The 14,121-nt window shown below is 30.2% G+C and overlaps 2 protein-coding genes across 4 annotated transcripts; both read left to right on the forward strand.

Annotated features, from left to right (window-relative positions):
- The first annotated feature begins 3,620 nt into the window (after positions 1-3,620).
- On the forward strand, positions 3,621-5,506 carry LOC105781821 (acyl carrier protein 2, chloroplastic). The gene is made up of 4 exons (XM_012606341.2): positions 3,621-3,806; positions 4,407-4,517; positions 4,768-4,890; positions 5,212-5,506. Exons 1-4 carry the CDS (start codon positions 3,756-3,758, stop codon positions 5,338-5,340), a joined length of 414 nt encoding a protein of 137 aa, XP_012461795.1. The 5' UTR covers positions 3,621-3,755; the 3' UTR covers positions 5,341-5,506.
- Positions 5,507-9,066: 3,560 nt separating this feature from the next.
- Positions 9,067-11,175, forward strand: LOC105783575 (superoxide dismutase [Cu-Zn]). 3 transcript variants are annotated; one of them, XM_012609115.2, is made up of 8 exons: positions 9,068-9,230; positions 9,787-9,875; positions 9,964-10,065; positions 10,156-10,251; positions 10,391-10,422; positions 10,543-10,618; positions 10,807-10,860; positions 10,967-11,175. In XM_012609115.2, exons 2-8 carry the CDS (start codon positions 9,800-9,802, stop codon positions 10,987-10,989), a joined length of 459 nt encoding a protein of 152 aa, XP_012464569.1. In that variant the 5' UTR covers positions 9,068-9,230; positions 9,787-9,799; the 3' UTR covers positions 10,990-11,175. The 3 variants fall into 3 exon arrangements, with proteins under 3 accessions (XP_052482932.1, XP_012464569.1, XP_052482933.1); XM_052626972.1 differs by lacking the exon at positions 10,967-11,175 and having other exon boundaries at positions 9,067-9,230; positions 10,807-10,886; XM_052626973.1 differs by lacking the exons at positions 9,068-9,230; positions 10,967-11,175 and adding an exon at positions 9,307-9,344 and having other exon boundaries at positions 10,807-10,886.
- Positions 11,176-14,121: the final 2,946 nt, after the last annotated feature.

Consider the following 14,121-nt stretch of genomic DNA (forward strand, 5'->3'; position numbering starts at 1 on the left):
CTTGTATTTTAATATTATTAAACATGTGTTCAATCCTCAATTAAAATTTTTTAATTCTTTTATTTAAAAATAATATAAAAATATGAAAAGATAAAAATATCACATAAAAATATTAATTATAATTTAAAAGAAAAAATATTTCTATTTTCATAACTTAGCAAAGTGTTATGTTATTTGACCTTGATAGAGTGCTTAAATACTAATAAATTTTTTCATTAACCCTTCGCATTCATAATAATTAACCCAGTCACGTGTGCTTTCCACAATATACCACAATCTAAATCATGTGCCATATTAATCTTTAAGGGTAAATTTAGATGGACGGTGAGGTGCAGTGTGTTTAGCTTACTTATTGTCTTACGTTATAATATTATTACAGTATCTAATTTTACCGTCACTGTTGTTTTTACACAAATCGTAAATACACACACCGCCCATCCAAACTTACTGTCCATATTCAAGCATTTATTTTTATGACGACCGATTCTTTTCTCCTAAACATAAATTAACATGCATGCTAGGATATTGTTACAAAATGAGCATAGAAGAGGATTTTCAGTAAATATCCCAACTGAATATCTTCTAACAATTAAAAGCATAGCATTTCAGAAGCAACAACCATATTCAAAGCATTATTTATATATATTCAGAGTATTGATTTCAGTTAAATGGTTTGATCTTCTTCAATTTCTTAAAAATTATCTGGTGGTTGAGCTTCCATTTCTTTAAAATTCTTTCTAAATATAGAGTTTATTCCAAAAATTCATACAAATTTTCCTTTTCTTCTACTTCGACAGGCCATCTTATATAATAGCATATATGTTAAAACGAATAAAAATTAATACATATAAATTTAATATAATTTTCTTCCTAATAAAGAGAATTGGGAGAATGAACTTGCAAACCAATTGCAAATAAATAAATAAATAAACTTAGAGCTGAATTTTTTTATGCGAAAGTCTTCCAATTTCACATTGAAATCAACTTCATAAATTTTGGATAACTTATAAAAGAAAAGGAACGGTATAAGAATTATAAAAATTTACATATTTTGTGGAATTTATTAGGATTAAAAACAAAATACAATGCATCCTATTTTCACAAATTTTCACAAAAAAGGGACCAGTGGATTATTATTATTATTTTTTGTAATAGAAGATCAATGTATTTCTTAGAAAAATGGGCCGATCCTAAAATGAAAGGATTGATCCCTTTGGCGTAAGAGGATTGTTAGTGTATTTTACAACATAATGTTACCGAAAACGGATCAATGGCTTTAATATAGGTAGCAATCCCTTTGCATAACACAACCATCATCAGAATCATTTTATTGAAAAATAAAAGCAATCCATATATAGAAAGTAAACTCTCCATCGTCAAACAAATAATGATCATTATTGACATTATCAACAAAATCATTACCTATAGAAACTGCATGTTTCTCTTCTGCTATTTCAGAAGTGATTGTTTCTCCAATGATGTCAAAGCCTTTGTAATGTTCTGATTATAATTGGGTATTCCCTAAATTCTCACAAGCTTCTTATTAGTAAATTTCTCTTTCCTCATCAGTTTCATCTATGCCACCAATGGTACTTTGAATACTGTACGTAAAGGTGCCTTTATCATAATTATTTTGTTATTGCGTATTTGATTAAGAGCTCATAATGATAGCTTGTATTGTAGTAATTACAAGTTAGAAAATTAAATTATGTAACATTTTAAATTTGTTGCTACTGAAATTATGTATTTTATTACAAATCTATAATGGCAAAACTGTGTTGTTGAAATTAGTAAGTAGAAAACTAAATGACGTAATAATATTTTAAGATTGTTGTTAATATTTTAATATTTAACAATTTGCACTCATAAATCATGTTGTTGTGATTAGTAAGCAAAATATAAATTAAATAATGGCATTTTAAAGTTGTTACTAATATTTTAACGTTTAACACAAACTTATGCCATTACAAATTTTATTAACATTTTGCAATGAAAAATTGTGTTGTTATGATTAGTAAGCAAAAAATTTGAATTACGTAACAATGTTTTAAGGTTGTTAATATTTTGACGTTTAACAACATCTTGTTCTGTCGTTAACAATTCGCAATTGCCAAATCGAGTTGTGATTAATAAAAATAAAATTTAATTACATAATAACATTTTAAAGTCGTTGCTAATATTATACTATTAACTGTGGAATGTGTCTTGTAACAGCTCGTCCGACGAAATCTCTGAATGTGGTTATTGTTTGGCGTATAGTTGGTAAAATAAGGATAGATATGAGTAAGTAAAATGTTTGTCTAGCTAAGCATAGAATTATTTGTATTGCGCCATTTGGTGAACTCTTAGTTTTGGCGAGTTCTGTGGTTTGGCGGATTCTTCTGTTAAGTATTTGCGCAACCCAGGTGCTTTTGGCGAACTCATTAAGTTCACAACTTTTTAGGTTTGTTTATTATTTAAGTATGGTAATTTGGTTAGTTAAGTTGAGACTTAGTTAGAACGGAACTAGAGACTACTATAGATAATAAAGCTTAAATTATGTTAAGTGCACTTAATCACGGGAATCAAGAGAGTTAGTAAAATTATCTAATTTTCCACTAACCCTTGTCTTTGAGCTTGAGTATATAAAAATAGCGGTGGTCTTTCAAAATACTTTTACGTTTTATTCTTCTTCCTTGATTAATTTCCTCTGAAAACTCTTTAAAATCCTAAGTCTAGAAAACCTCTTCGAAGTAAGGTTCGCAGTATTCATCTAACTTCTACATTCGTACCAGCTCACTGGTAATTACTGATGCACCCTAGGTTACCCTCTAAGTCATTTATGTGTTCTGCATGTATAGATGTTAGAATAGTGTGTGAGGAAGGAAACTTCGTGATTCTAGATTAAGCATTATTGATTCTTGCATGCATGATCAGATTTGATCGATTGATGATTTGATACGTTTAACTATCTTTATTTTAGCTCAAGAAGTTAATGAAGGTCCAAGTGATGAAGGCAAATGACCTGCTTTATAGACTTATGCTAAAGTTTCTGGTGAGTTCCCTCTTACTTTCATGTGTTTTAATTTTCTTTATTTTATAATTCATGTAAGGTAAGTAATCCTCCTTTATAATGAATGAAAGATGTTGTGTGAATAATGGTTATCCAAGGTCTTCAATCTGAGTGGAGTCAATTTGTGATATAAAGTAAGCATCATTTTTTATGCTTAAGTCACTACCATCTGCTTTTGATATGTATGATATGATATGAACTGATATGAGGTGATGAAGATGATGAGATATTGTGTAGCCTCCGGTAGGACGGCTATATTACAAACCGGATTGAAAGGTTACAATAAAACATATTGTTCTAAATGAAAATGATATGAGGAGTTAAGAGGGAGGATGTATGTGAATAAGACTAAATGATATTAATTTCTGTGTTAAGGAGATGGTTTTTAGTTTTATTTTTTTAGTGAGTTAAATTATTTATATAATCCTTTTAATATATAAATTTTGTTTTTTCAATTAAATTGCTTTAAATATTAGAGCAAGATTATGTAAGAAAAAAGAGAGAGAGAGACATAGCAAGAAAGACGAGGAAAATGGCTACGTAGGATCGAAAAACACGAATGCCTGTCAGTATCACAAAACGTGCAGGTATTGAAATACTCTCCCTCCCTAACCCTTAACTACCACTCTTCCCCACACTTTCTTCGTGTTCTCCCTCGTATTTCACTTCCTCCCTTCTCTCTGTTTCCCCTGCACCGCCTCCAATGGCTTCCATTGCTGCTTCTTCCGTCTCCATGCAACCTCGCCACTCCTTGGTATTCCTTTTTCATCTTCTTCTTCTTGTTTCCGTAACTTGGATTCTGTGATAAAACACATGCAGATGTAATATTCATGTTCATGGATTTGTTGGATGTGAATTTGAAACTGTTTAGATATTCATGAGTTTGAAATTATTGTTTCTATGCTTTTCTTTTTAGTATGTAATCATAATGAATCTTAACTAATTTATGCGTAATGTATTATTTTTATTCTCACAATTTATATGATAAATGAAATCTGAATCCATTCTCTCAAATTCATGTTTCTGAGTATAGTACTAGTCTTTTTTTTTTCTCTATCTGTTTGTCAGTTTTGCGTAGATTTTACCTTTTAGTCTAATGCTTGTTTTGATTTGTGTAATCTGAGATTTCTATTTGAAGTAAATTTCCATATTTTTCTTTCTTTAAATATCATCTTAACCAGTGCCGGTAGCCACTGGTTACGATTCCTTATAATAAAATGCAAATATAAAGTGTCTGTATTGCTTGGTGTAAGGTGCAGTTGAGATATCCTTGAAGATAGTTTATTCTTCTAGTACAATTATTATTATAGGAATTATTATGGACTGACTGCTGTTTAACAACTTCTTTTAACAGGCTACAACCAGGGCTTCTGGGCTGAAATTGGCTTCATTTGTGAACCAGGAAAGAAACAACCTATCTTTTAGGTTGCGTCCTGTGCCTGCTCGCTTGCGGATATCCTGTGCTGTACGTTTCTCAATCAATTGAATGATATTACTTTCTGTACTCATTTGTGAGGGGGCAAATGCTACTGACTACACAATGGGGTTCACATTTTTTTTGTATTTTTATATTCATTATTCATAAATGTCTCTGCATCTTTTGTAGGTTTATTTGTAAACATGATAGTAATGATCTGTTCATTTTTGCAGAAATGATTGTTATACTTTTGGTGAATAACATGATCTTAATGCCTGGGTTAATTGTCATTGGTCAGGCCAAACCAGAGACTGTAGATAAGGTGTGCGAAATAGCAAGGAAACAACTAGCTTTGTCAAGTGACGAACCTGTCACTGGGGCATCCAAATTTTCTGATCTTGGAGCTGATTCTCTTGATACGGTACTCCCTCAACCCCTCAATGATCATTGATTCGGTTTCTGAATGCCTAGCTTTTTCCCTTTTCTTCTCATTTGGGTATGTAGGGTGCAGAATCATGGATCTCATGCATTTGTTTGAGTTGAATGAAATTTTGCCTATCTGTATGTTCATGCTCATCTATATATGTATCCTTGAAGTCATCCATTTTTCTCTAATCAATCTTAATTCTTTGTCAACATGAATAACTCTATGTCTCATATAATTAAAGCGAAAGCCGCATGTCCACGCTATAATGTGTTTTACTTGAGGCTATTGCTTGTGGCTTGTGTCATACCATTTCAGGTTGAGATTGTGCTGGGAATCGAGGAAGAATTTGGAGTCACAATAAAAGAGGACAATGCCCAAGACATCACAACTGTTCAGGATGCCGCCGATCTTATTGAGAAGCTCTGCCGTGCTAAAGGTGCCTAGAAACAAGGACCTAAGTTGCAGGTTCATTCACCATGCCCCCCCATTGATCTCTGAGAGCATTTAAAAATCTTGTTGTGAACTCCTTATGTTGTTGGAATTTTAAGTTAAATTTGTCGATTTAACTTTTTGTGTGGTAAATCAAGGAAATACTATTCCTGTTGCCGTTCTATTGTTATTAATGTGACCTAATTTTATTAGATATATGCCCAAACCAAATCCTTTATCATCTAGCTTACAGGATTAAGGCTAGTATAGCATTACTGTTGGTGTGCCAATCTCAATGCTAAAGAGACCTTAAGGGCCTGTTGAAATCAAAACTCAAAATCTATATCATGTTCATGTTCATGTGGGCATCTAAGCCTTTTTCTTTGCTAGTAAGTGAGCATAAGCTATCATACTTACTTGGATGAGTTTTGAAAATGCACTTGTATTTTGTTATGCATAAATAATTTGATTATATATATATATATATATATATATTTTGTGATTAAGATAAAGGTGGGTTTTTTTGGGATCTTCCTCTCTTATATTAATAGTCACAAAAGGCATTTATGGCCCCTTTTTCCACCATGGAGCTCTTCATATTTTCTCCACCTCATCTTGTTCATTAACGGCTCTTCGCCCTATAAAAGTGAACTGTTCTAAATTCTCATCACATTCTCTTCATTATCTTTTCCCTCATTGATTTCTTATATCAAAATGTTTGATGTTGGTAATTTCAATTATCTCTAATCTTGAAAAGATGGGGTTAAGTTCATAGACATAAAATAGACGTACTTAAGGAGCTTGAAGATTTCAAGTGATATGATTACAAGAGCCAAAAAGTAAAGTAATAAAGACTAAAAGTACAAGGATTTAGGCAAACTTCCATGAATGGATCAATTGTCAAAGCTTATTATGCCATGCATGGGAATGGAAACAGAGTGTGGGATGGAAGAAAGCTAATAAGAAGGGAGACAAGCTGAATTGTAAATGAGCAATTGGATTGCTTGCAGTTCCCTACTTTTGCATCTGATGCATTGAAAAGCATTACAGGAGACCACTGTTGGTCAAGCCGCCGACTTCAAACCTTGTATGCCATTCCTGACTTCAATTCCTCATCAATTTAAAATCTCCATACCTCAATTAAAACATTGTGAGATTCGCAATTTAGAATCCTAGTCAAAGTTTGAAAATGTTGGATGCAATCAACTTTATATATAAATCAATCCTATCACATATTTAGTATGTGAGTGAAAGAAATAAAAATAATAATGAAGTTTTTTGAAAAAATAATATATATTTCATTGGATACGTACATATATCTTGCTCGGATAGTTCTTATTACGTGCTCATTAGTTTGTGTCAAACGATATTCTTAATTATATTTCGGATAATTTTTTTAATGATTTCAAATTAAACGAACAGACATAAAAATAGATATACAAGGTTAGTTTGCCGGCTCCAGTTCTTGACTCTCAATTCATCCACTGGGTTATTTTTCAATGATATGTTGTGGTGTTGGGTAAAGAATATAGTGCAGGCAACAGCTTTCAACTCTGTCACCTGTGTGGTGGGTTGGAATGGAGCCACTTCAAAATGTTGCTTTGTTTACTAACACCGGTTTTATGGCCATCTCCCCCATCATAACAATGTGCCTTGAGAAAAGCAGCTTTGTTTCGTTTTGCAAAGGAAGAAAGAAATAGAAAGAAGAAAGATGTGTGTGAATTTTTTTATAATCAGGATTAACGGTTAAATTTTTAAAATAAAATCAAATTGACATAAGTTTGAATTTGTTGTTAAACCAATTTGAAAAGTTATTATATTATCTTCGACGATCAAAAAACCGATAAATCTAACTGTAAAAGTATCATTGAGGTACCTATGGCATGTCATATATTACTGTCTGATTATTTTGTTAGCCGCACCAGTTTTAACAGTATAAATGAACAAACTTTTTAACAAAAATGTCCAATTTACATTTTGATCTAATGTAGAAGGATTATCTTGCTCATTTTTTTAGTATAGATGATAAAATATAATCTAACTCTTAATATATGGACATCTATAGTACTTTTATTCAAATTTAGTTAAATAATAATTTTGTAATTTTTATATGTAAATAACTAAAAATATTATTAATAATTGCACAACTATCACTATAATTTGCTATTATTTAAAAGTCTAACCTTCTCATAAATTTTCAGCTAAATTGGCATCAATTTAACTCCTAAAACCAAATTTTTATAAATAAAAAAAAACTCATAAAACCATCTCATATAACAACTTAAATAATAATATAAATATAAAAAGGGTAAACTACATCAACTGGCCCTAAACTTTGTCTAGAATTACATTTTCGTCACTCAACTTTCAAAAGTTACATAATAGTCATTAACATTATCAAATTGTTACATTTTTGTCTGGGTTAATAGCTACTCTGGTTCCTGCTATAGTTAAAAGGTTATTTTGATATTTTTAAAATTTTTTAACAATAATTGTAAAATAATTAAAAAATCTTAGACTAAAAATATTTAAAATATATAAAAATAATTTTAAAAGCTCATAATTTTTAAAAATATAAAATATTTAAATATGTATAAATCTAAAATTCTTAAAATTAAAACTAAATTTTTAAACTTACTTTTCTTGCAATTTTTATTATATAAAAAAACTAAAAATTTAAATTAAATTCCATTTATTTTCCATCATTGATGAACACCTTCAATCACATCAACAACTTCATGTTGCTTTACCTAGCCTTTGTAAAATACATCTCAATGCAAGAGTCAGATTCCACTATTAAATCGATTATTACTGCTCAAGTTTTCAAGATACAAAATCGAAGCTTGCAACATTGCTTTCATTCTTGAGAATCATAAAAACTTTTACCATCAACGACCTTTTTACAAGATTTTCCTGATAATTATGAAAAAACAAAAAGAATGGAATAAAAATTAAAAAAGAAGAGCAAAAGGTTTTATTATATTGTTTAAGTTCTTTGATAAGTTTGATTTTTTTTCTTTTAGTTTATAATATGAAGTATCCTACTTCTTTCTCAACCCACCATTATTTAATTACTGGATTGATTGGATTTTGAGTAATTTTAGTTTTTAAATTATAATACAAAATGTTTTCTTCTTCTCCAAAACTCACCATTTTTCCCTCAAATTTCAAGTCAATAGTTTACTTTTAGCTATAAATAATATATATATATTATTTTTAATAATTTGGGAAGAGCGAAACCAACACCGATTTGCATGAAAAGAAAAAGAAAAGGGCAAAGAAAAATAAAAATGAAAAGAGCGTAAAACAACAAAGCAAATGAAAAACGAGTAGTATCAAAGTGAATGGGTATTTATTTATTTGTTTTGTAAAAGTTCAAAAACTGATTTGTTATAAGATTGGATGTGAAAAATTAGTTAACATTTTTTTTGCTTGTGTCAATTTATTTTATATGAATTATTTATTTTAAGATTTTTAATTTTTTACAATTATTGTTAAGAAAATTTTAAAACTATCAAAATAATTTTAATTTAGATTAGCTATTAACCATTTGAATTAAGGTGTAAGTTACTTTTTAACGGAAGTTAACAGTTAAGTGACAAATATGTAATAATTTAATAACATTAATGATTATTATGTAATTTTCAAAAGCTGAGTGCTGAAAATATAATTTTAAACAAAGTTTATAATAGTTTAAATCATATAGCACAATTACCGTTGTACCCTAAGGGGGTTGGTGAAGTGGTGAAGGTTGTACGTTACTAGAAGCTTCTCTCAGTTTTCAGTGATTCCACGATTTCCACCCCTTATTCTATAAGTTTGATTTAACTGCTAGACACACCACGCTCATTTCTCACTTCTGTTTTCCTTGTTCTCTTCTACATTCAGCAAAGGGGGGCTCTGAGGTTAGATCCTTTTCCTTTCTTTGGCTTTTTATGTCCATTCAATTTCTAGGGTTTTAAAGGCTTGAATCTCTCTTTCATTTACCTTTTCTTTTTCGGTACATAGCAAACAAAGAGGTATTTTGACTTTTGATCTACATTTCTTCCAATACTAGCTTTTATTCAAGGTCTACTCTCGATTTCTTGTTTTTCTTGCCTAGATTTTGCTTGCTTGTTCGATTTTTTTTTCCCAATTTTTCCTGCATAAGTTAAGCTTGATCTTGATGACTATCAATTCATTTTCTCTTATGTTGATTGACGAAAGCTAAAAGGAAAAAAAAGGTAAATTATTTAATATACATGTATGTATGTCTTGAACTAGATTCTGTGCTGAAGAAAGAAGCTGGATTTTCTTTTTCTAATTTTGAAAATTATAGATTATCTTTTCACTTTCTAAGAAAAATGTTAATCTTACTTGAGACGAGTATTCTTCTTCTTTGCTGTTATGTGATTCAAGAATTGTGCTTAAAACATAGTGTTTTTAGTGGGAGAAATTAACGTATTTGGTGAAAATTTATAGATCACATACCAAAATGGTGAAAGCCGTTGCCGTCCTTAGCAGCAATGAAGGTGTTAGCGGAACTGTTTTCTTCTCCCAAGAAGGAGATGGTAAATCACAACTCCGATAGGATCTCTCTGTTTTCTTTGTTTCTATGTTTCATGTTGAAGTTATTTAATCTGTTCTTTCCTTTTTTAGGTCCAACTACCGTGACTGGGAACCTTTCTGGTCTTAAGGCCGGACTCCATGGCTTCCATGTTCATGCCCTTGGGGACACAACTAACGGGTGCATGTCAACTGGTAAACGTCTAGAAGTTGGTTTTGTTGGTTTCTCTTGGCTTCTGTGTATTTGTTTTTTGGATTTTGACCTTGAGGTTAATCTGTTTGCAGGACCCCATTTTAATCCTGCTGGCAAAGAGCATGGTGCTCCCGAAGATGAGAACCGCCATGCTGGTGATCTAGGAAATGTCACTGTTGGTGATGATGGTATGAATATTTGCTTTCCATCAACGACCATAAGATTTCAGCAGTTTTAGCAGTTTAACATTCGATTTCCTTGTTCCGTTTCACGTTTTTTCAGTAGTATGTTTTTTTTTTTTTTTCCAATTTTGTTTGTTTGATCCAGGCTGTGCTAGCTTCTCCATCACCGACAAACAGGTTTGTTCAGCTACTTATTAGTCCTTTGTGCTTTCTTTTGATTTCTTTCTCTTGTGTTTCCGGTTATGCTGTGGACCGACTTAAGTCCATTGCTAAAATCTGTTGTTCCGTATCTTGTAGATTCCTCTCACAGGCCCAAACTCCATTATCGGAAGAGCTGTAGTTGTCCATGCAGATCCCGATGACCTTGGCAAGGGTAATAATAGTTCAAAATTCTGACTCCGATTAAATTGTTTTATTCCTTTATGACCTTTGCTTATGCTAGGAACAGTATACCCCTTTGCTCTTCCTCATTGGATGTTTGTAATCAAGCATCTACGGCAAACTATGAAATGGATTTGGAAGTTAGAGTCATATTTTGTAACAGTGCTATTATATGTGCAGGCGGCCATGAGCTCAGCAAAAGCACAGGAAATGCTGGCGGCAGAGTAGCTTGCGGTAAATTATCTATCTCAATCACATGATCAATAATTTTGTGGAATATCATAGCTACAATTGATGATTAGATATATTATTGTTGATTAGTAAGTTGTAAATGATGTAGGTATTATTGGTCTGCAAGGCTAAAATCCGAGCCAAGATGCGTTTGAAGGATGCAATGGGCTTTGTGAAGTAGAAAGAACTTGGTTATAATAATAAAAAGGTTAAAAGAATCCTTAGTTTGTGTACTTTTGTTGTGTGTTGGTTGTCATGTGTAACTCAGTGTCCTTTGAATCTTAAAATACCTTTTGTTGAATGCTTTATGTTTGCTCATACTTTCTTCTTTTCTGCACTTTTCAATATATATCCCTATCTCCCGTATTCAGATTTGATCGATTCTAGGCCCTTACAGTTACAGCGAATAATTACTTAATAATTGAAAGAATTTAGTGGAATTGGCTAATATCAATAAGCCTTTGCAGTTTTATTATTTCATATGTTCAAATGTCTTAAAATTATGTTCTCTAGAGCTTCTTGTTTTTATATTTTAATTTTATCTTTTTTTTATGATTTTTGCAAAAACAATTTTAATATTAAATACATTAAAATTCAAAAATTTAACTGTTGGAGCAAGGCATTATTGAAAATTAAGGTCAAAACAGAATAGCAAAATCACTTGGAATTGTGGTATTTGGACTAACAATTCACTTAAACAAAATAACAAATAAGTCAATTAATATATTGCTATTCAATTTATATTAATCTAATATTAGCAATTAAAGTGTTATTAAATTGAAAGTGGGACAAATTATTGTGTAGTTTTCCAGACGGGTCTCATCTAATAATCACAATTTGTGTAAATATTAAAAAATCACAAAAAAAAGAAGAAAATTTTAATCAATGCAATGTTACCATTCTAAAAGAAGAAGAAAAAGTGCCAAGAAAAACTAAAGAGCAGTATATAAAAAAAGAAAAAGAAAAATCTAACTTTCAAAGAATCAAAGTATAATAAATAAAATTAACAATAAAAGCAATATTAAAACATGATTGCAACTTCCAAATGAATTAAAACGTTATAAGAAATAAATAATAAAATAATAAAAATAAAATGTAATAATAAATTTTAAAAATAACATAATAAAAATATTTATTATAACTGCCAAATTTTGGAAAAAGTAATAAAATGTAAAAATTATAGGGTTAATATATATTAAGATACTTGAACTTGGTATTTTATATTTACTTTATACCTTAATTTCATTTTAATCTAACTTGTACCTAAATTTGTCAATCATAAGACAAGTTGGTACCATTTTTAGGTAACTGACTAACGCTGCTAAATACGCTGACATGACACTAACAATTAATGGCAATGTGACATGATAGCCTCACAATTTGACACATGCCAAAAATAAAAATATATATATTTTTTTTAAAAATCTAAACATTTTATTTTAAAATTTTATTTGTCACGTATCAAAATGTAAGGTTGCCACATGTCACTATGCTATTAGTTGTTAGTGTCACGTTAGCATATTTAATAGTGTTAGTCAAGTTCCTAACAAAAGTACCAAGTTGCCTTAAGGTTGTCAAATTTAGGTATTAATTAGGTTTTAAAATATATAAATATCAAGTAGATATAAATTATTAAATTTACATACTTTTATATACATTAACCCAAAATTATAATTAAAAGTTATCCAAACTTTCTTTATTTACTAAAAAAAGGTGTGAAAAAATATAAATTCATATCCAAAATTTTAATTGTTATAAGTAACATTTAAATATTGATAAAAAAGTAAACATTAATAAGGGTGGACAAATATTAGAAAAATGAAAAAAAATTCAATTAAAAGGCTTAATAAAAGTGTAATTTACCCTATAGACTCCTTAGAAGCTGGAAATATATAAAATATAGATAAAATAAGAATTAATATTTTTAAAGAAATATTTATTTAAAAGAAAAAAAGAAAAAGTTAGAATTAAAAACAATAAAAAAAGTTGACAGATATAACATGCAAAATTAATTGAATGGATTAGTGAGAGATATTAATTTATTAAATGAGAATACACAATAAAACACCCATCACCTTTATTTAGTTAAGAAGACTAAACTAATCTTATATAATTCATTAAAACACCAAATTAACAACAATTTAATAACAATAAAAGTAACTTCCAAAAATGTCAAAGTATAATAAAGAAAATTAAGAACAATTTAATAACAATAAAAGTAATATTAAAACATAATTGCAACTTCCAAATGGGGCAAATTACATATAAAAACCCAATTTTTAAAATATTTACCGAAATGAGCCCAGTAAATAATTATTTACCGAAATGACCCTATTTCCCCAAAAGCGCGTTTACGTCAGCGCGATGTCAGGGGACGTGGCAGGAAAACGCGTCCCTGAGGAAGCGTTTTGCCTACGTGGACAAAAATCGCCGCCTCAAGGACGCGCTTGATGTCCAAGTAGGCAAAACGCTTCCTCAAGGACGCGTTTTGCCCGTGTCTCCTGGTAGGGTTTTTGGGTTATTGGTTTAGGGTTAGGGTTAGGGTTTTGGTATTTTTAAGTTTAGGGTTTAAAAAAATTAAATAAATAAAGGATTAGGGTTTAGGGTCTGTCAATTAAATTAATTAAAAAATTTTCAAAATTAGATTAGTTTTCGTGTTTATTATTTTTAAGAAAAATCAATTAAATTAGGGTTTAGGGTTACTTGAGTAATATAATTAAAAATTTAAAATTAGATTAGAATTTAGAGTTAAAGGTTTTAAGGAAAAATTAAATAAATTAGGGTTTAGGATTTTTTATTACCGGGCCCATTTCGGTAAATTTTTAAAAAATTGGGCTTTTTTAGTGTTTTGCCCAATTACTTTAGTAAATTAATTATAAATTTATAATAAATTAGTTTAGGGTTTAGTGTTTAGGGTTTTTAAGTAAAAACTCAAATAAATTAGGGTTTGGGGTTTACGGTTACATAATTAAATTATTTGTTAATTTAAAGAAGCTCCTACGTGGACGCGCTTTTGCTACAGTGGCTCCTGAGAAAATAATGTCGAGTAGACGTTTCTGAGTAAACAGTATCAGAAACGCTTTAAGCAGGATGCTTTGTCAGCAGAAGTACTAAAAAAAGCTTCCACGTGGACACGCTTTTGCTACAGTAGCTCCTGAAAAAAAATTTCGAGTAGACGTTTCTGAGTAAACAGTGTCAAAAACGCTTTAAGCAGGATGCTTTGTCAGCAGAAGTATTGAAAGAAGCTCCCACGTGGACGCGCTT

This window comes from Gossypium raimondii, chromosome 13, assembly GCF_025698545.1.
Source record: "Gossypium raimondii isolate GPD5lz chromosome 13, ASM2569854v1, whole genome shotgun sequence".
Classification (NCBI taxonomy): Eukaryota; Viridiplantae; Streptophyta; class Magnoliopsida; order Malvales; family Malvaceae; genus Gossypium; species Gossypium raimondii.

Bases quoted from the DNA above. Each gene is read 5' to 3' on its own strand.
- LOC105781821 (XM_012606341.2), top strand. From the start codon at position 3,756: ATGGCTTCCATTGCTGCTTCTTCCGTCTCCATGCAACCTCGCCACTCC. The intron at 4,518-4,767 runs GTACGTTTCTCA...GTCATTGGTCAG, and splicing joins GCTTGCGGATATCCTGTGCT to GCCAAACCAGAGACTGTAGA. The intron at 4,891-5,211 runs GTACTCCCTCAA...ATACCATTTCAG, and splicing joins GAGCTGATTCTCTTGATACG to GTTGAGATTGTGCTGGGAAT.
- LOC105783575 (XM_052626972.1), top strand. From the start codon at position 9,800: ATGGTGAAAGCCGTTGCCGTCCTTAGCAGCAATGAAGGTGTTAGCGGA. The intron at 10,423-10,542 runs GTTTGTTCAGCT...CGTATCTTGTAG, and splicing joins TCTCCATCACCGACAAACAG to ATTCCTCTCACAGGCCCAAA. The intron at 10,619-10,806 runs GTAATAATAGTT...TTATATGTGCAG, and splicing joins TCCCGATGACCTTGGCAAGG to GCGGCCATGAGCTCAGCAAA.